The sequence below is a fragment of the Trifolium pratense genome, linkage group LG3 (assembly GCF_020283565.1).
Source record: "Trifolium pratense cultivar HEN17-A07 linkage group LG3, ARS_RC_1.1, whole genome shotgun sequence".
Taxonomy (NCBI): domain Eukaryota; kingdom Viridiplantae; phylum Streptophyta; class Magnoliopsida; order Fabales; family Fabaceae; genus Trifolium; species Trifolium pratense.
In genome coordinates this window covers 50,379,728-50,402,370 of record NC_060061.1, presented here as the reverse complement: position 1 = coordinate 50,402,370, position 22,643 = coordinate 50,379,728, and the positions used below count along the sequence as shown (strand labels likewise).

Sequence of the window (22,643 nt, the reverse complement as noted above, 5' to 3'; positions counted from 1 at the left end):
GTTTAATGAACAACAAAAACTTATGTTTTTATCCGGTCTCATACCACACATTTTGTTCAATCTCATGAACAGTTTTCTTAGAAATTAAAGTTTTTTTTAAAAAAAAACTTTAGAAACAGTGAAAATATAGAGAATGAGAAAAGATAATTAATTCTCAGAAATGTTTCATCTAATCTTCTCCCCGAAAAACATGAGTCATACTCATAGCTACTTAGTTTCAAAAGGAACCCATCATGAAACATTCTAGCAACAAAATAGTTTGATACTGAACATGTCCATGTTTTCAAGGCTCGCAATGACTGATCATGTAAATAACAGATCTATGGAGTCGCAGATAATTGACATCTGATTATATATTCCAAAACATGATGTCAAACTGTTGATAACTCAACCAAAAGTCATCACAAAATCTCAAACTATGTTAAAATTCCACAATGCTTAGCATGATTAACTCAGTTAATTGAAAACAAGAGCAAATTAAGGCCTCAACAGGCCAAAAAAATTATATATTCAGGGAAATGAAACAGCAGCTAAGTATAACAAAAAAATGGAAAATGTAGCTTTTTATTTGCATAATGATGGCAGATTACCATTCCCGTAAAAGCCAATATTCAAACAATTTATAATAAACAATAATGTAACATTTCTTTTATCAGACGATGAGGACACAGATTGTCAGGAGAAAATTGGTGTCTTCTAGATGGAAATGTTTACCGGTTCTCGGAGGCTCCTCTCCATCTGTTGCGCCCTAGTCCTTATGGACATGTCAAAGAGCTTTTGGTTGAATTCCAGCACAAGACCACCAAGGATGCTTGGATCAATCTAAAAATCCAAAACCAAAGTGTTAAGCTTTAACATATTGATATATCAAAACTTCATCAGATTTAAGTAAAAAAATCTTGACCATTTATGATGATAGTTAGGCAAACACGGAAGAAAACAAATCATGTTAATATACCTTCTGTTCAAGCTTAACTGTTTTCCCAGCCCCTAACATTTCCTGGATAGTTTGCTTCAATGCGTTCTCTTCTTCAGCAGGAAGAGGCTGGTATTAAAAAAATATAGAAAGTTAGGTAATGTAAAAAAGTTAGGTAATGTAAAAATTATTCACACTGTTTTTTGATGGGATGATATCATCACATATCCAATCAAAAGGCAATGATGCTAAAATGAATCACAAAAGTATTAAAATGAGTGTTAGCCTTTGGACACCTTCAGTAGAAAAAATGCAGCCATCAAGTTTTACAGCAACAAATAATTATATATATATATATATATATATATATATATATATATATATATATATATATATATATATATATATATATATAGGCTAAAGAGTGAAAGGAGTAAATATTGGCTATGTATTCTAGTGATACATTTCTAAAGAGTGAAAGGAGTAAATATTGGCTATGTAGCATAACATGGAAGGTCAAGATTGAATGGTCGCGTGATCAGTTAAAAAGTTACTATAGTCGAGATTTACCTCTCGTTGAATTTAATTTCTCATTCGATTTATATACACAATTTCAATGAATTATTTTGAATGAAAAATTGATTGAGATGAGTACTTTCTTGAAATATTTCAGACAAATTATACATAGGGAAAGTGACACTCCCATTCTTTATTAATAACAAAAGAAATGAAGACAAGTATTATGTCAGCCAGAGATCTTTCGCATCACAATATGAAATGCAATCATCCTTGAGCAAAAATGTACATAAATAAATTCTGCAATTAATCAAGACTACAAACATTTAATAACATGAACTAATCTACTATACTAATTACAAAACTTACGTCATTTTGTGCTACTACTTCTCACTAATCTAGACACTTTCATTCCCTCCTATTTTTTAATTATTTACCTTTAAATTTTTCTCTCTCCTACCAATAATTTAACAATCTATTATTTATTTGTCTCATCTCTCTCTGCTCCCAATTTATTTTTTTATTCTATGTTATTGTTCTATCTATCTATTCTTTAATATTCAAATTTAAGTGTCATAATGCTATATAATTGTTTCTAGCTCTATGAGAGCCCCTTTCTCTCACTGATTTCAATATTTTAACAGTTTATTACTTTCCTCTTATACATGTAAAGGCAACTACATTTTAATTGAGACCATAATTACTACTTTTTAAATTTGAGCTTTGAAGATTTAATTTAAATTATTGTTTCAACAGAGAGACAACATAACTACAATTTAATCAAATACATGTAATAACATATTATAAATTTATTAGAACAATCTATCTATTAACCACTTTTTTGGATAATTTATTAATCATGTGGTATAAATCACAATCTTATTTTACTTTTGTGTATTGATTATTTCATTTCAATGGATGAGATAGCATAACTACAATTATTTTAATCTAATATAAATATTTTTTTTAGAATTTAGAACTATCTATATATTATCTATTAACCATATACAAAAATTGCTTAAAATTTTTAAACATACACAAAAGCAAAAATGACCCATGGGATAGCACGGGTATCTTGTTAGTTTTAGAAATAATGAAGCCATCAAAGAAACACAACTTACAAGGACAGTGGTCACAATTGCTTTCACTTCTCCCTTATATGCCATTGCCAACTCCGCAAACCTCTTTGCAATGGTGTCTACGTATTTAAGCCTCCCATTCTCAGCAAGGAGAACTTCACAACAAATAAATGAATCAGCATATTAAAGTTATAGGTTACAGATAAAGAGGAAAAGAATAAAGACACTATGTTACCATACTACAAATTCAAGGATGAATTGGATAATTATTCTAAAGAATCCTAAACACTAACCCTTATTTATGCTAATAAAAACTCAAAATCCTAATTAAAAAGAGAAACAATTCATAATAATAACAAAGAAATGTTTAAACCAATCTTAAGAGATAGTCCAAGATAATCTAAGAAAGAAAAGTTCCCTTAAAACTAAAGCTTACTAAGCACTTTGAGTTTACCCTTTGAAAGAGAAAAGTAACCAAATAATATAGTTCGATGCTGAAGATTGTCAGGGACAGGTACATTGGGAACAAGAGTCAATACCAAATTGAAGCTAGGAAAAATGCCAAGGTCACACAGGAATTGGGAAAAAGAATCAAACTGCCATTGAGAGTTGAGACAAAAACCAGTGACAAACTATAGCTGTGACAAAAACTGATTTAAAACTGCAAAAGAGACAAAAACAATGGCAAACAGCAGCCAAGGTAACCATAGCCAAACCACTGCTGCAAACACAAAACCAGTGCGAAACCCCAAATGAGACAAAACCAATATCAAACAGGAACTGAAACAACTGGTGCAAAACCACATCTGAGATGAAACCAATGCTGAACCATGTCTTAGAGATTCTGAATAGGCTGAAAAGAAAATACAACAGAGGTCACTGGTGAACTTGAACCCGCCGAAAGAGATGACAAGGGAGGATATAACATGAACGCTTCAGAAAAGATGACAAGGCAGAGGAGAGAATTTGAACATGTGATCACACGAGGGATGAAATCTTCAAAACAAGGCAGATGGATGACACCACAGTGGAGATCTTCAAAACACAGGAAAAAACTTGTTTAAAGAGAGAGAAGGCCAAAGTTTGTGTACGATTGACAAGATAATAGAGTTTCAAATTTTAGTAGAGTTTCAGACTTTGGGGAACTACCAACAAATTAGCGAAAGGATAAAGTCACAAAGGATGGTACGGCTTTTATACCATGTTGAAGTTATAGGATTTAACAGTCACGGAGGAAGATAGAGAATGGAGTCTTTGAATTATGAACATGCTATGATATTATTGATAATTATGATATTAAATGAATATGGTATGATATTATTGATAATTATGATTTTATACAAAAAAGACTAAAGACTAACCCTTAAAATAATACAAGACTGCAAATCCAATTAATTAGGGAAAAAACCATGATAATAACAATAAATATGAAAACTAATGTTAAGAGATAAAGATACTCAAAGATAACAAACTAAATGTATAGGAGAAATTAAGATAATATATCAAGATGTTATAACATATTTTCATATCGTCTGACACAACAAACTACTGTATCAGAAAAATAATATTGTGCTAAATTACTTTTTTCATAAGCATTGTACCTAATTATTATAATAATGAAATAGTTAAGTCTTGCTGAAAGGATAGTTGTGTAACTAGTACTCTTCCAAGACAACGAGTTAAAAACATTCAAATACCATGACATTACAAATTGTTGACTAACATTATATTATTATTAAATGACCCCATATACTTTCTATGTGGAAGAAACAGAAAAGAAAACAAAAGTCTGAATTGCCATCTGAATTAATCATGTATGCGCATGCTTTAATACAGACTATTTGCAGATTAAGGAATGCATAATCTATAAAGCCCATTGATACACACAGCTGAGTCCTATGATTGAGAAAAGTATTACAGGATTACAATGTGAGATTCCATTTCTGTTGGCACTATGACAGGAGCTCTTTTCTTTTTTTATGTAATGCTTCCAATGGATTGATTGTATATTATTTAATGGCACTAACCTATGTGGTAAAATAAATTTAAAATTCACACAAAATCCCACAAGAGCTCAAATTTCAGGTAAGTCATAGTATATTTATTTTATAAGTGCTAGGCGACTTAGAAAAAACAATAGCAATTACAAACATGAGAAAATTTGTTGAAAATTAATATTTTCGGCATTTTATATCCATAATTTAGTTGAATAGTTGATATTAAAATTGAATTTTTTGTATCGAAACATTTGACGTAAAAGGTTGATAAGGAGCAAGGACAGTAAATTGAACAAATACATAGAACCAAGTGAAATATGGGAGTGCTTCACAAGCAGAATTGTCCCCAATAATTAGGATGGACTCACTCACTTAACATGACTAAACTAAGACACATAAATGAAGGCAGGGGAAACTTCAACTAGAAAAGTAAAAATTAGATAAAGAGAAATGCAACACAATGCTATGTGATAGAGGCTATGAGGAAAAAAATTCATTCACAGCCATTTCAGGGATTGATGTTCTAAAGACAGGAGGGGATTAACTTGTATTATTCCAATGGATTATATATCAAAACAGATAATTTTGCAACTTCAGATTGAAGCTAGTGTGATACCTGTAACTAGAAATCAACCCAGAAAAGGCTACCTTTCTAGTTATACAATCCGAGTTAGATTAGATTAATAAGTTAATAACTAACTCAAAGTTTTAACAAATTGTTGGCATTTCCTGAGGAGCACCAATTAAAACATAAAAACACTAACAAATAATAAACCAAAATGGCTAAAAATGCAATAAAGCCATCTAATCAATCTTTGTAAATACTCTAATCATCTCATCCCATAACATACACTACACTTGGAATGTGAGCATTCCACTCAACCCCAACAAAATACACAAGAACTCCAAAACTATTGTCTAAGGAAAATAAAAACCAATTTGAACAAGTTTAAAATTTACAATTGGTCCCTGTATTGCATCAGAAAGCATCAAAAAGTGAATGTCGATGCTAACACTTCTCTGACCCGGGCTTATAAAATCATGATAAGTAAAATATTTTAACTTGCTTTAGCAACATAATTGAAACACTAAATTAATTAAAACAATATTACAAGTAAAATCTATCTTACCAAGAAAGCTCTTTGTAACATCAGAAAACTTAGCTTCGCTGGCAATTTCCTGGATGGTTTTTACTCTGACATCCTTTTTCACAGATATATCCTTTATAAACTGTGAAATTAAGGGACTATTCTTTACCGACTCAACGAATTGAGAAAGCTCGGCATCAACCTTTTCAATTGCATTAGCTTTCACTGCTGCAATATACAAAGCAGAGGCATAGTTTCCTGAACCTCCAAACATAGCGATGGGGACCTAAAACAGAAATGCAAAATCAACAAGACAACATGAAAAACAAATCAATCCAATTGATCAATAATAACAAACTACATGATAACAAAAAATTAAAAAACATTGAATCTGACCTAAATATAATGTACAATATATGAAAAGAAAAAAATCAGTAAAAAACAACTAAATAGAATGCAAAATTCAAAACTAAATATATTTGATTACCTTAATTTTGGGGTCCCTTTGCCCCGGCACATCAGCAAAATTTCTTGAGGCCTGCACAATCATAAGATGAAAACAAAACAAATTATTTCCCCCAAATATACAAATTGCAGCCAGCAATATGAAAATCTGAATTATTTCCCCCAAATCCAGTGTGCACAAAAAAACATTTTCCCAACAAAAATGGATGACCAATTCAATAGGTTATAAGCATAAATGGATGAACAATTCATAAAAATCGAAGGAAAAAAAAACTAAATTTTGAGAAAAGATCAAGCCCTAAATCTAACCTAATTGATCGCAAGGTTAAAGAAAATGTAAATTATCGGAAAAATCCAACGATATATGAGTGTATCAAGCATTGATTTAACGAATCGAATCAAAATCAAAGGAAAAGCGATAGTATTTGATGAGAGATTGAAATTGAGAACGGTTAATTGACCTGGGAAATGGAAGGAGCAATGAGAGAGCTTTGAAGAGTGGATCTCTGAGAAGAGAGAAGCCCTAATTTGTTGCAGAGAGAGATCCCTGATTTGACTCGGCTGAACAAAGCCATCACCGCGATTTGAAACCCTAATTTCGTTTTCTGAAGATTCTTGCGTTGTGTTTGGGAGTGAGAGACGAAGTGTGATGTTTTCGCTTTGAATGGGGCTGAAAAGGTGTATGTATGTAGCTCAAAATGAAACTTCAGCACGTGAAGGGTAAATAAGTATTTTCCCCAATTATTCCATTTTTAAACGAAAAATACTACTAAATTTTTTTTTGTTACAAAAAATATTACTAATTTACTAAATTTCTTTATTTTTTTTTATAAAGTTGTAAAAGAAAATTGATTAGAGGACCTCATGCATATTATCTAAATCTTTTACATTAAACCAAATTTAGTATCTTAATATAATGAAGAATTTAAGAATCATTAATATAATTAGGACTTTGTGTATTCTAAGTACGTGTCAACAAGTTTACATGAAAGATTCAACTATTTTGTTAGATAAAGGGTTACGTGGGGTGGTTGAAGACATTGTGGTTGACAGAAGTCATTTCTTTGGGGATCTTCAATGATTGGAGTTTCTCTACTTGTGGGATTAACGACTGAGATTTTATTATAGGACGGACGGTCCTAAAAGTTGCTTCAAGTAAAGTGGTCAAACATGAGTGAACGTATTCTGACAAGCAACACGAGTTTATTCCATTTGCATTTGACATTTTTGGTTTCTTAGCAGGGCCGGTCCCGAGTATTTAGAGGCCCTGTTTGAAAATTAAAAATGGATATTTAATAAAAATACAGTTTTCTTTTAAAAAGTCATTATCTATTTAAATTGTAAATAACATCAAAAATAGTCATCAAAGTATATATATATATATATATATATATATATATATATATATATATATATATATATCTAAAAGCGACATATTTTAATCAATAACATTAATATACATATATATAGTAGTAACAAAGTCAATAATTTTTTTTACATATATAAAATTTTTAATAGACCAATATAAACAATTAGAGACCCCTAAATGTTTGAGGCCCTGCGAGGTGCCTCACCTTGCACACCCTCATGGCCAGCCCTGTTTCTTAGCATTAGATGTTGTGAATATTTTGAAAAGAGTTCAAAGAGTCATGCATAACATTGTGGTGTCTTCTAAGTCTTTAGATATAGTTTTTAAGTGGATTAATTTTGCCATTCAAAAAGGGTTAACCGCACAACTTATTGTCTGTTTACATTCCATTCAATTCAAATGTGTTTATCAGAATGGGTGAAATCGTTAGAGATGGAGGGGATTTGATTTGATGATTGGATTTTGAGAAAACTAAAAATCTACCATTCAAAAGAGGATTCCAGAACCAAGAAAGTGAGAGAAGAAGAAGAAGTGGAAAAGTCATTTTTGAATAATCAAGAGTGAAGAACAAAAAGCGATAATATGTAAAAAAATTTAAGCATTTGAGTTGATCTAAGGATTGTGATTTAACCCTCTCATCTTTCACAATAAAATGTACTCTCGTTTGAAACCTCCCATATATATATATATATATATATATATATATATATATATATATATATATATATATATATATATATAATAGAAGTGAAAATAGTACAGAGAATTAGTCAAAAAATAAAAAATTACTAATATAACAAGTTTTTTATGGAAACTAATCTAACAATTTACACAAACCACGCTAATTTGATTCATATGATTAATCGTGTAAAAAAAAATCATATGATTAATGAGCACGATCGTATTGATTCCTCTCTAAGAGGTTTTTTTTAATTTTTTTTGAATGAGAAATGTTAGTATCTTAATTGTTATGTTAGTTTTTTTTCTCATTTTACCCTTCCGCTACTTAAGCAGCGGACCTTATAAAAATGAGAAATTTTGAGGAAAAAACACCCTACTCAAGATTTTTACCAATTATCTACTTAAGTAACAGACGTTATAAAAATGTGAAATTCGAGAGAAAAAAACCCCTAACATGAACTTTTCTCATTTTTATAACATCTGCTACTTAAGTAGCAGATTATGTCTACTACTTACTTAAGTAGCAGACGTCATAAAAAACACTCTCCTACCATGAAATTTTCGATTTTAAACGTAAAATTCGCTACTTAAGTAATAGACGGGAGTATTTTGGTAAATTCGTAAGGCACGTCTGAAAATCAGTATAGAATGACAAAAATAATTCTCCAGATATTTTGGAGTTTGTTCCGTTCTCACATAGTTGATAGCTTTTTATCGCATCTACCTTTGATATATGTCAACTAAGTTGTTCATCTCAAAGGCAAAGATGTTCTTATTGTTGGGTTAATAGGCTAGTATTATCTAGGGGAGAAACTCTTATTTGGGCACAACCCCAACACTTGTCATTTAGGCACACACACATTTAAAAGTAAAATTTAAACACAAATTATTAAGTCACATCAACAATTATTAATAAATTCTTTTATATTTAAAATTTTAAAAATCATGTATGTGTGCCCAAATGACAAGTGTTGGACTTGTGCCCAAGTAAGAGTTTCTCTATCTAGGGTATTTGATTTTTTTTTGTTTACAATGAGCTGAAGATCGAACCCATGACCTATAACGTACTATCCAAACTCATCACCACTAGACCAAACCTAGTGGCTTTAGGGTATTTGATTTTGCAGAAAAAGAAAAGCTAATTAATTTTGATAAAAATCTCATCCATTCCAATTGTCGCTTAAGGCTCTGTTTGGTAAAATAAAGCTATAAGCTAGCTTATAGCTGATAGCTGAAAAGCTAGCTTATAGCTGATAGCTGAAAAGCTAGCTGATTGAAATTAAAGTGTTTGGTAAAATTAGCTTTTTAAATGATTGATAAATATAAAAAGACATAAAAGGACATTTATATGTAATGGGTAGTTTTTTTTTTATTTTATAAAAAATAATAAAATTAAATTAAAGGTTAAAAATGGAAAAAACTGTAAAAAGCTATAAGCTATAAGCTCAAACGCTACTTGAAATAGCATCTCAAAAGAAGCTATAAGCTCGTGAGAAAAGCTTTTTACCAAACACTTTTATTTTTTTCAAACAAGCTTATAAGCTAGTTCAATAAGCTATAAACTAGCTTATTGGACTTACCAAACACACCCTAAATTATTACCGCTAATGTTTTTGTATGTACAACTCTCTTACTAAATTACTAAAACTTCCACTGTGCAGACTTTTATCAATTTAGCTTTTTTGTGCAAAGGCTAAGTCTTGCAAAACTTCTAACTTCATAGAGCATATTTGGCACCCTCTTTGGTTGCTATTGGATCAAAAATAGTATCTAATTGTGACAACAAAACTATAGGTAGTATTTATTGTGTCTACGAACACTAGTTAATATTTTTCTTTGTTATTTGATTTAGGGAATTTTTTTTTTGTTGAAGAAGGTAAATTAGCCCACCCAAATTGGCGCCAGAGAGAATCGAACCTCAGACCTCAAGAGGAGCACACTCCCATGTCCCAAGCAAATACCAATGCAATATATTATTTTTAGTTCCTTGTATCCTTTATTTTTATTTTTAAATTAGTCATTAGAAAATAATAAGGTATTTCTATTTAACTTCATAGAATATGGAGAAAATAGTAAGATGATAAATTAATGAAATATGTAATTCATATAATTATCATAATTAGTACAAAAAATCTCACTCTAAAATAGGATCAATAGTAATAACTTATAGTCTTATAAGATAAGTACATCTACAGATCTATATTCTATTCCCTTTTCGGCCTAGTCGACCTTTTAGAACAAAATAATAAATAAAGACTATTTACAAATATGCTATTAAAAAAACTATTTACATATATAATTTTTAATTAATGAATAAATCCCATAACCCTTCTCACTAGAAACATAAGTTTAGTTTCCTTTTTGAGAAAATTCTGGAACCACAATGCAGAAATTTTTTGGTATCTTTTCAAGTCATTCTTGTGATCTACAAAAGTCATTCCAAATCTCACGGTATAACCCGATGACCACTCAAAACTGTCAAACAATGACCATATATAATATCCTTTGACGTTTGCACCTTGCCTGTCATATACATTTAAAGAAAAATGGTTTAGAAAATTATTAAATTGAATTGAGAAAAAAAAAACTTTTAGAGATGTAAAATGCTACTTACTCAATTGCAGATCGAAGATAAAATAGATGACGAAAATGGTAATCAATTCTAAATATGTCCATGAGAGATTCTTCGACTGATAGTGTAGGATCATCATATTCATTTATACCTATAAAGTGAAGTATTCAACAAATTTTAAAAACTACATATGAAAAAAGTACAATATTACGTTCAAGCAAACTTAAATATGATATATAGATAGTATTATTACCATTTTCAGTGATATAAACCAACGGGTTATTGTACTTTTCTTTGGTATATAACAAAAGGTCACAAATTCCTCTTGGATAAACATACAACCAATTAGAAGCAATCTGCATAATTATTAAAACATGTTAGTTTTATATTTTAGAAATGAATTAAACTTACAAAGTTTCTAGAAGATATATAAATCGATGTACACGTACCTTTATACCTATGTCTTTTCCATTTCGTTCAACTGCATTAACCGCAAATAGAAAAACATATGTCATTGTCAACAATCTTTGAATTCAATGTATATAAATACTTAGATAGTCTATAGAAAAAAAATGTGATCCTTACATGAAGGAGTAACCAAAGAATCCGTTAAGTAGTTAGGTCTAGCATTGCTCAGAAGAGGTGCATCGGAGGCATAAGTTGAAGAGTAATAGTTTAGACCAATGAAATCAAATGAACCAATGAGTAGCTTAGCTTGCTTTGTAGTGAATTTTGGTAATCTTGCCCCAACAAGAGATCTCATGCTTTTCGGATAGTCCCCCGATGTTAGTGGATCCATGAACCTGAAAGCAATCAACTTTTGAAGTGATAAGATAGAGTTTTACTTTGTAACTTTTAAAAGACAAAGTTTAAATACCGCTCGTTTGACTATTAGTGTCACGATTATGAATAATAATTTGTTTTCTTTCAATTTTATAAATAAAAATAAAAAAAATAGAGAGGGGGAGAGATGCTCTTACCATCCATACATGAAGTCAATTGCTCTTTCAGCAGCTTTTTGGTCAGATTTGGAATCTGAGAGTGGCAAAAACCAATTGGCTACCAAGGTTATTCCTATTAAACCCTTTTGTGTTTGCTGCACATAACAAACATTTTAGTATATTGCTACTATATATTATGGCATAATCTAACCGTTGTTTGAGCTATAAGTTTTTTAACAACGTAACGAACCTGATACTTAGTCTTGTACACATGGACGACTTTGGCATGAGCTAGAAGTTGGTTGTGTGTGACTATATAAGGTTCTATTGCAGAATTTCCACCAGTACAATTTGGATTCAACCAGTTAGAACAACGACCTGGTGCCATTTGTCCATCTGCATAGCCATGTTGACTGTAACTCCATGGCTCATTCAAAGTAACCCAAGACTTCACCCTATCACCAAACTCCTTAAAACAAAATTCTGCATAATCTTCAAAATCTTTTCTGTAAAATAGCAATAAAAATTAGAATCATATCTTAATATACATTTTTTTTTCTAAGCAAACAATAAGCTATGTTTTGGAAACTCACACTATGAGAGGGCTTAAGAAGCCACGATACTCATCTTCTAAAATTTGGGGGAGGTCCCAATGAAAAAGAGTCACAAATGGTTGTATACCTATAGTTATTAATAAATTATAGTATGATCATTAGCAATAAATTAACTATACGGTAATATAGTCAAATTGAAATAAACAATGGATTTCAAAATCTAACCATTAGCCAATAGCTCGTTGATGAGATTGTTGTAGTAGTCGATTCCTTGTTGATTTATGCCACCACTAAGCTTTCCTTCTATTGTGGATAAATAATTTTAGAAAAATGATTAGTTAAAGTGAAATTTTCAATATTTACATAATTTTTTCAAAAGAAAATTCAACAAGATGGGAGTCATTAGTTAAGAATAGTAATCTATCAACATTAAACTTACTTGGCAATATTCTAGACCAAGATAGGGAGAATCTGTATGAATCCAAGTTCATATCCTTTATGAATCTCACATCCTCCTATAAAATACATGATCAACAATATATTAATTTATTTAGTAAAATTTTTTTTTATTAAAATCAAAATTTATTTATTTAATTTTATTTACCATTACTTTTCCTTTATAACTTTATACTCCATAATTAAAATAGAAAGATTAGCTTTAAACATAAGTGTGCATAATGATTATTTTTAGAAATTTAAAAAATATAATATAGTTTTTATTCCATAAGTTATTATTCAATTACTTAAGCTTGAAATTCCACAATATTTTATTAAGAAAATACAAATATACTTTGAATCAAGCATACCTTGTAGTGGTGATATGTGTCAATGGCTACATCTCCATTGCTTCTATCTTTGATCTTATCTGCATGTCAATTAAAGTTGTACAAATTGTAAATAATTATGCTCATGAAAATATCAAATTGTACATATAAAAGTAGAGTGCTGCATATATAAACCTGGATATTTGTGAGTAAAGGTATCCCATATACTTGGTGTTCTACCACCTTCATTTGTTGCACCTTCAAACTAATCATAAATAAAAAATTACATACATGTTAGAAACAAACAATTAATATATAATCAAAATCATATGTATAATTTTATTTTTTTTTATTTGTTGCACCTTCCAACCAATCATCATAAATAAAAAATTAATTTTAGTTTCTAAGTTTTTTATATTATAACACATTTTTTAAAATTTGAGCTTGAATTTTAAGACCAAACAAATTGGAGGTTGATCATCATATATAGAAGAGTAATTAGTTACCTGGTATGAGGAGGATCCTGCCCCAAAGATGAAACCTTTTGGGAAACTATTTCTATTCAATGAAGCAAGTTCAAGTGTGTCTACACAATTAACATGTGATTTGCTAAGCACGATTACAAAAGCAATGAGGCAAAGAAGGTAATTCAATGCCATATCTATTAATTACTTTGCTTAATGTTTTCAAGTTGATTTTTGTGTGTGTATGTGTATGAATTTCTTTTTCTTTTATTTTTTTGGTTGATTATGCTTTCGTTTTGTGTTTTAGATGAATCAAATGTGTGATTTCTTATATAGGAAAGGAAAGTATAGTCAAATAACGTGCTTAGAATATTTTATGTGGTAGGTGGATGGGACACTATATTATTAAGTGGCCTCTTGAGTGTTGACTAGTCCTATCCGACCTAAACAAATAAGGCGGCTGTATTTTTGAATTTTTTTTTTTGGACTTGGTCTGTATTTTCAATTGATCAAATATCAATTGGTCATTTCATTGATATCTTTATTTTTATAATTCCACATTCATTGTTGTCTTTATTTTTATAATTCCACAAATTGAATTTTCAAAACACCAACTCAGACGACTTTTAAGCTTTTTTACTGTATTTAGATTAATGCGTCTTCTTTGTTCGAGTATTTTAATTTATAAGATGAAATTCATCTTTTAAAAATGGTTTTTAGGTAAAAAATCGTTCAACCCTTGTTCTTCTTATGAGTGGGAGATGCAACTCCTCGTGATGAGTCTGTTAGGGTGTTTTGGGTCTGTTTATTAGGCTAGTTTTTCGAGGCATTGGTTGAGCTGTTTTTCTTGGGATGTTTTTGTCATTGAGTAAGATTTTCATTTTTTCCTCCAAGTTCTGTCTTTGAGGAGTCTTGGTGGTCTTAGGTTCCTTTGACATATGGTTCATATGTTTATTTCTCTTGTTCTATGTATCTTGGTGTTTTTTCTTCTTGTTATTGTGAGTACCTATGATACTATTTTTCAGGTATTATATCAAGAGCATCTAGTCATCATAAAAGAATTAGACATCCTAACAATGTTTACATCCCTAGTCATTCTCATCTAATGCCTATATATCTCATAATAATATAATAAAAATATGTACAAGGGATGGGGGACTAGTCAGGGGCGGACATGTGTAATGCTTGGTATAGCCACACCAGCCCAGCTCAATGTTTTTTTTTTAAAAAAATAAATATATTTTATAAATAATTTTTAGACATTCTATATACATATTTGTACAAATATTAATGTGAATATTAGTTTAGAGTTTATTATTAACTCTTTTGTTATACATAGATTATTATTTTAAGTTGTATAGTTGTATTATTTTAAGTTGTATAGTTTAATTTTATAATTATCAACTTTGACTTTGTTTGTTAAAAAATAGTGGATAATTAATTGAATTTGTAGTATTGAATAAAATTAGCAATTGAACTAGCATATAAACATAGAATAACATAAAAAAAATATTTAATTGATAGTATTTAAGAATTCTCGGACTAAACCCTGTAATCTTCCTGCCTCTGGTCGAACTAATCGACGGTAGCGAGCAGAAGAAGAAGCGAAGTTTAATACAAAGCAACTTTCGCCCTATCCTGTCTGACTGGAAAGAACTTTGAAGAAGACTGACATGTGCTCTTCCTATAATCTGACCTTACAATAGCTTTCTTACCTACTCTACCATATGTAGAATCAGAAAGTTAAAAGGCATCATTGGTAGGCGGACAAGCGAGCATTCTTGTGTGATTGAGGAGAGAATAAGGTGGGCACTGTGAATCGGGCAATTCGAAAAAGGATATTTGTATAATGAGTACCTCTTATGAAACCATACCGCTCCTCTGTTTTCTTCTGGTAAAGGGTCAGAATCAGTCCACGAATGAGTTCCTTCTTAACTTGATAGTAAGATAATACGAGTGAAATTGGATTAAGTTATCAAAATAAACTATGAGCTAGTACGGTATAATTTTGGTCCAAGGTAGAATTTTATGAAGCATCAAACAATAGCGATATGAATGATTTAACAAACATTCGATAAGTTATTGTTCTTTTTTTTTCGAATAGAAAAATTTGTGATTTTTTAGATATAGTTTTTTTTTTTAATAGAAATTTTTTGGTTTGTTGTTGTTCTTTTTTATGAAACTAGTCCCACACCCGTGCGATGCACAGGTGTTATGTTGTATTTTATATTATAATGTTGAAAAATTATTCGTATAAATTGTAACAATAAGTATTATAAAATGAAAATTATAATAATAATAATAATAATAATATAAAAGTGATGTACTTATCACTTCCTCCAACCAATATATATATATATATATATATATATATATATATATATATATATATATATATATATATATATATATATATATATATATATATACCTATATGTATAGAGAATGAGTACGGACCATCAAAATTGAATGAAATATGATAATGATAATGGTTATATATTTCAATCCCATAACCTAACTTTTTGCATAACATTCACTCTTCTCTACAGTTATAATGTAATTAAGTCAATAATATATACACTCTTCGTAATTTTTTTGTGTGACTAAATTATAAACTCTTTGTTGTTTCTATGAAAACGGTTGACATTTAAATGGGATAAATGTTGAAAGAGAATCCAACTATGCTCATCTTCATTGTCACTAAGGAATGTTATAATAATGTAGAAAAGTGTAACATCTTATGACATCAATTTTTGGATAATTGGCGAGGTATAATTCAATAATAATGTAGAAAACTGTAACATCTTGTGACATCAATTTTTGGATAATTGGAGAAGCATAATTCTTTATTATTTATTATGAGATTGATATAATATAAAAACAAAAAAAATAATAGAGATGAGAATGATATAATATAAGGAAGTGATGTGGAAACAAAAAAAATAGAGATGAGAATGATATAATATAAGGAAGTGATGTGGCATTATTGTGTGATTTAATTGGATGTAAGTGGGTGATGTGGATTAGGGTTAAGATGGATAGTAGGAGAACTATCTAGGAATTATATATATAGATACATGTTGTATTAGTAGTAATCTCATATATTGTTTGTTGTTTAACTGAATTATCAGAATGAAGAATTTTTTTTCAATAGTGTCTACATTTTTTAGCCTCAACGAAAATTTTTACCCGGGACTAGACCTTACCCGGAAACAAAGAGCTTCATAAAGATAAATCATGTAGAGGAACACCCTTAAAACAGATGTGATAAGATATCTCAGCACTTCCAACCTACTACTTATTATTCTTATTATGTTGTTGTTTAGAGACGTAAATCTTTAGTTTTTTTAGCATTTTAATTTTTTTTTTCCAAAATTTTAGTCCTTTTAAGAAACCAATGCACATTTAGTGATACTTTATCATTTGCACCCTTACAAAAGTTAAAACATTAATTAAATATATTTTCTCTTTCTTAATAAAGTAAGACTAGAGTTTTGGGACGCAGTCACGGAGAGAATATATCTTTTACTCCCTCCGTCCCAAAATATAAGGAAAAGTGAGTCAAAAAAACTTAATGTATTTGATTAAAAATTTGGACCAAATACATTCATTTTTGTTGACCAACTTTTACTTATAGCTTGGGACGAAGGAGTACCCTTCAAGTCACGCCCAAATTAATGCTTGTCTAATAGTAACTTTTATTTCTTGGAAATATGGTACATCTTGTACTTATTCTTTTTCATTGATTTCATATAATAAATGTGGGTTATGTTAACTTGGCACAAGTCAAGCTACCTAAAAATAGAAATATAGCATTTAATGATACAAATAATTTAATGTTTAGAGAATTGAATATACCAAAAGTTCAATAAATTCTTTCCACATTTATCTTCTTTAAGGGCACATGTTAACATTCTCCAATAAATTTTAGCCTCTTAAAAAAATACTCTCTCCATCCCAAAATATAAGACTTAGTTGACCATAACACGCATGTCAATGCACAACTTTGATCACTAATATCTTTAATTGTCTACTTATAAAAATTATAACAACTTGATATTTTGAAAATACTCATTAAAATAAATCAAACAATATCTTATATGTTAATGTTTATATTTATATGTTATTAAAAAAATACGGTTAAAACAAAATGAATGAATAATACATTTAATCAAAATAGCTCTTATATATTAGAGGGAGAAAATACTTGAATAATACATTCTTGCCAATACTTACGGGCCGGCAAGAAACCTAATTCCCTATTTATCCTCGTGTTTCACTATCTTGTACTTGCAAGTTGAAGGTTTAAAGTCTTTGATATCAGCAAACACACGTGCATCAAAGACAACTAAGTTAACCATAGTATGAAAATGGTACCAACCTACCTACCTATATGGGCGACTGGGTCAAAAAAGTACCCCACATGCAAATAAATATTAATAAACTCGCCATTATAGATAATGTTGATGTTGATTTGTGGATGAGAATGAAAAAAAAGGAAGAAGGGTTTGAATAAGTTTTTTTATTGTTTTACTTTTCATTGTTATGTTATCTTAAAATTTATTTCCGTACTCTGTACCAAAAAAATAATTAATTCCGTCTCTCAAAAACATCTTACAAAATTGAAACAATAGAGTCTCTATCAGCTTATCTCAATTGATTGAAACCATTTTATTAAATTTTACTAACCTCCATTTGTTTTAAAATATATATCTACAAAAAGTCTTCTCTATTTTATCCGAATATCTTAACCCAATAGTTGTATGACTGAACACTCTAAAGACAATACAGTATAGTCTTAGGTTTTTTTTTCTTTCACGAAAGTATAGTCTTAGGTTTGATTACCAAATACATTACCAACGTGTTAAAATAATATTTGACCGATGATAACTAAAAACCACAAGTCTGCGTGAGTTTATCTCAGTTGGTAGGGACATCGCACTATAAGTGCAAGAACTGAGATTACTTTTAAAATAAATTTTCTAGCCACTAAACTACTTGACAAAAAAAATAATATAAACACCGCAATAAACAATTACAGTAATCAAATTTAAAAAGTCTTCTTTTTATACATAAAAGAAAGTCTTTTTTTAATTATATCGCTTTCGTTGCATCACGCAAGGTTAGAAAAAATCACTAACTTCCACGAGAATAACATTTGTTTTGAAAGAAAAAATAATCTAATTATTTGTGTCAATCTTAATTGGTATTTTTTTTCAATAAATCTAGTGACTAAAAATTCATCTTTAATTAGGATGAATAAATAATCTCTTAAGAGTTTAAGCTCCGACTCCTACACATAAAACATTAAGCTACATATAAAATCAACATGAACACTAATATTCTATTTTTACTTCTTGTTACAAATCAACATTTTTTTTTCTATATTTATTTAATTAAATGACTGAAAACAGTGAAAACAAAAACGTGTTTATCATTTATTTAGTCAAGTAACGTGGTTAAAAAATGAAACAATAAAAAACAAATATTTTCTCAGACCAGACATGTCTTATGATTTTGGTATACAACAAATCTAGCATTTTAACATCTATCCCTAGCAATCTTTTATGAATGCCCCTTATCCTTATGGCTGGATATTCACTCCAAAGAAGAGGTCTAACATTTTGAATTCACACTATATACTTTTTAATATTCTCCCTCGGTCCCAAAATATTAGAACCACTTGACCACTATACGTATATCAATGCATAACTTTGATTACAAATATCTTTAATTGTCTATTAGTAAAAATTATAGAAATTTAGTATTTTGAAAATACTCGTCGAAACAAATCAAACAAGATCTTACATGATAATATTTATATTTATATACTTTTAGAAAAATACGGACAATACATATGAATAATGCATTTAGTCAAATAATGTCTTATAAAATGCAACAGATGGAGTATCATTTTAAAAGCAAAACAATATGTTAGCCTATTAACTATTATAATACCCTCCCCATCCCTCCTTAAAAAAAAGTTTAAAAGATTAAAGATTTGACCAAAAAGGTTGACTTTAAAATCATGTGATTTTACTTAACGAGTTGAATCGAATTGTTCGTGAACTTTAAACGAGTCGAACTCGAGCTAAAAAAAGAGTTCGTGTTGAACTTGAGCCGAGTTTCTAGCTGAACCAATTCCTATTGAGTCGAGCTCAGACGAGTTTGACTCAGCTCGACTCATTTCCAGCCCTACTTAACTATAAAAATATAATATAATATTTAGATTCATTGAATAACCGATGTATTTAGTCTATAATATAAATCAGATACATCAGTTATTCAATTGATCTAAAAAGTGAACTTTTACTTTAAAGATGAAGTAGTATATTGAAAGAATAAAAAACCAATATAACCTTTGTACCAAAAAAAAACAATATAACCGATGTATTTGCTGACTTGCTGTCCACACCCCTAGACTATGCTAACTTGCTGTTTGCACCCACAAAGTAAAAAATAAAAATAAAAGTTTCGAGGTCCAAAAATTTGGAAGCCCAGCTCTGTAGAGTTATTTGCACCTCCCCTAGGCTGGCCCGGTAGAAGTCCATGTGATTAAAAGCAAAAACATCACAGCTTAGAGAAACTAGAGGAAATTAAATATGTCAAATGCAAATCTTTTCTTGTAATAAAGAAACCATCTTCAGCAAGAAAGTGTATAATGCTACGGTTAATATGCTCACTAAGAGCACAATATGATATATGAACAGTTCTTATTATCGCATTTATGAAGTGAAGGATGTAATTACATAGAAAAAAGCATAGCATAAGGATGTACTGTTCTATCAAGTATTTATATTTTGCAGATCAAACGGATCCTTAAGGTATTGAACAAGACAGTACAAGACAGAACAACACAAGACAAACGTTTAAGGTATTGAATAAACTTTGTGTTGTACGATGTTTGGTGGACAAAATGTTATGTTGGTATTTTAGACAATTTGTGCTGAGGACAAAAAGTTGTCCCGAGGTTCTGTAGGAGACAAGAATTTCAAGTTTTGTCCTGTTCCTTGACCCCCAGTTTGTCCAGTACCAGGAACAGTTTTAAAATGAAACACAGTACAACAGAAGTTGTCCTGTCCAGTCCCTTATTTTTTAGCAGGTCAAACGTTAGGAGAAAAAATTTGGTCTTTTTTATAAGAAACTTTGACCAATTTTCAAATGTTTTAAATGTTTAATTTCACTTATGCCTTTATTTATTATGAGAGAGAATTTAAAAATAAGTAAGTTAGTTGAATTAAGAGTAATTAAATAAGGGTATATATGGAATAAATTTAAAATTTTAAGAGTATTAAATGAAAATAACCATTTACAATGTGTTTGCTTCGTCTCTGTAATTTTTTCAAAGTGTTCCTTATAAAAAAGATCGGATGGAGTATTATAATGTCAATTTTTTACCGCTAGATTGGAGAAACTCATGCATGAACTTTTTTTGGTCAACCATAAGTTATTTCATTGATTAGACAATTGTACGAGTGTATTACATTCAAATTTATTTATTTTGATACCATAAATAACTATCAGTCAACTATAAATTATTTCATTTCTAATTTCATTAAACTATTGAAAACTTAACATACAAATGTATTATTTGAATTGTTCTTTTTAATTGTTATATAAATATTTCAAATTCTTTGAAGAATAATGTATGCATCTAATATAAGTTTACACACACACACTCTCTCTCTCTCTCCCTTTGCTATATTTCTTTCAAACTCATCTCTAACTTTATCAAACACCATCTTCCTTCTTCTTACCCATCCAAGAAAAAAAAATGCTTGAATTTTTTTTGATGATGGCTTTCTCTGCTTCTCCTCTACTTCTCTATATTCCACCAATCAGAAACTCAAACACCTTTGTAGAAACCATGGAAAATTTTAACAGGAAATCAAGATTCTATACCAACAGGTTCAATTCAAGATTGCAGCTAGGTTTGTCTAGGATCTGGGATTCTGTACATAGTAACACAAGGTAGATTCAAGAATATAATGGTTTTGTTTAATTGAACTATTTATAATCTTAATTTTTAAATGTTTTTTTTAATAAGTTTTTGTTTTTTTATTTAGGAGAAGATATCTTAGAGCACCTCCAATGACGTATACCACTTCAACTCAGTGAGACAGCATGTAGTATTAAAAGTCCAATTTTTTCTTAATTATAAGATTGGAGTTCAGCAACATAGCATGACCCGTTCCTTCATGAAGATCCATTTGTGAAGCTAATTTTCCTGACATAGGGGAATTTAAAATGATAGTTGCATTATTAATTTGTAATTGGAGCGGCAGCGGCTATATTATTTGCCTCAAGTTGTTCGTAAACTACACTTGTTTTTTTATTGAGGAAATCATTAATCACTTAAGTTTAATATTTTAATGTACTTCGAATTTAAATTGTGTCACTTTTGCACTTTGCTAGTTATTATTTTAGGCAGAGGCTAGCGTGAGCGAGTGAGTCATGTCTCTCACCTGTGAAAATGAATTTAACGTTGTTGGATATGTTGACTAATTCATCAACGGTTTGGATCTATCACCAGCAACCTCTTGCTACAGTGATGTATCGGTTTTTTCCCTTTTATTTTAAATCCCTTAGTTTAATTGAGTGTGATTAAAATATTTTTCTGTTTCATAGCAAAAATAATTAAAGTATCGTTCCTTTTCTTCTTGTTTGTTGCAGTAACTTTGTTTTCTTAATAACTTTTTTCTTCTTTCTTTTCTAAAACAATATCCATAAACAAAGAAATTTGTGGTGGCCAGTTCATTTTTGTGAATTGGGATCTTGAAAAAGAAAAAAAAAAAAAAAGAGTTTCTGGGTTGTTTTGGCCAGTAATTTCATTTTTGTGAATTTTGGATCTTAAAAAAATATGAGTTTTTGGGTTGTTTTGAATCACTGCAATAATTCAATTTGGGTGTTTTTTCTGTTCTTCTGGTGGGGCTTTGTTTGTTTCTCTACAGGTGTTGGTTAGGCGGTGGATATGAGTTGTTTTTAGTGTTCGTGTTTGTTTGCAGGAGGTGGTGGAAGTTTTCATGTTGCAGTGAGCTGACTCGGTGAGATTGGAGAGTAGAGTGAGTTGAGTTGACTCAAGAATTATTATTTTTTAAATAAAAACTTGTAAGAAAAAAAAATAAAAATTAAAGAGATGACGTCGAGTTGAGTTTGACTCAGTATTGTTTATAAGTTGATGAGTTGATCTACAGCTCCATTGTCTTCACTCTTCACTTTGCTTTGTTTTGCTTCTCG

At 29.8% G+C, this 22,643-nt stretch overlaps 2 protein-coding genes across 2 annotated transcripts; both read right to left on the bottom strand.

Annotated features, from left to right (window-relative positions):
• Window positions 1-548: 548 nt before the first annotated feature.
• On the bottom strand, window positions 549-6,751 carry LOC123913915 (ATP synthase subunit O, mitochondrial). The gene is made up of 6 exons (XM_045964829.1): window positions 6,523-6,751; window positions 6,084-6,134; window positions 5,639-5,882; window positions 2,554-2,666; window positions 959-1,045; window positions 549-822 (listed from the first exon to the last, which is right to left on the bottom strand). The coding sequence occupies exons 1-6, from the start codon at window positions 6,634-6,636 to the stop codon at window positions 697-699; spliced, it is 735 nt and encodes a 244-aa protein (XP_045820785.1). The 5' UTR covers window positions 6,637-6,751; the 3' UTR covers window positions 549-696.
• Window positions 6,752-10,230: 3,479 nt separating this feature from the next.
• Window positions 10,231-13,782, bottom strand: LOC123913914 (cyanogenic beta-glucosidase-like). The gene is made up of 13 exons (XM_045964828.1): window positions 13,449-13,782; window positions 13,138-13,207; window positions 12,985-13,043; window positions 12,618-12,693; window positions 12,404-12,481; window positions 12,218-12,305; window positions 11,875-12,130; window positions 11,664-11,779; window positions 11,269-11,486; window positions 11,133-11,164; window positions 10,937-11,039; window positions 10,726-10,834; window positions 10,231-10,634 (listed from the first exon to the last, which is right to left on the bottom strand). The coding sequence occupies exons 1-13, from the start codon at window positions 13,599-13,601 to the stop codon at window positions 10,418-10,420; spliced, it is 1,575 nt and encodes a 524-aa protein (XP_045820784.1). The 5' UTR covers window positions 13,602-13,782; the 3' UTR covers window positions 10,231-10,417.
• Between the last annotated feature and the right edge of the window lie 8,861 nt (window positions 13,783-22,643).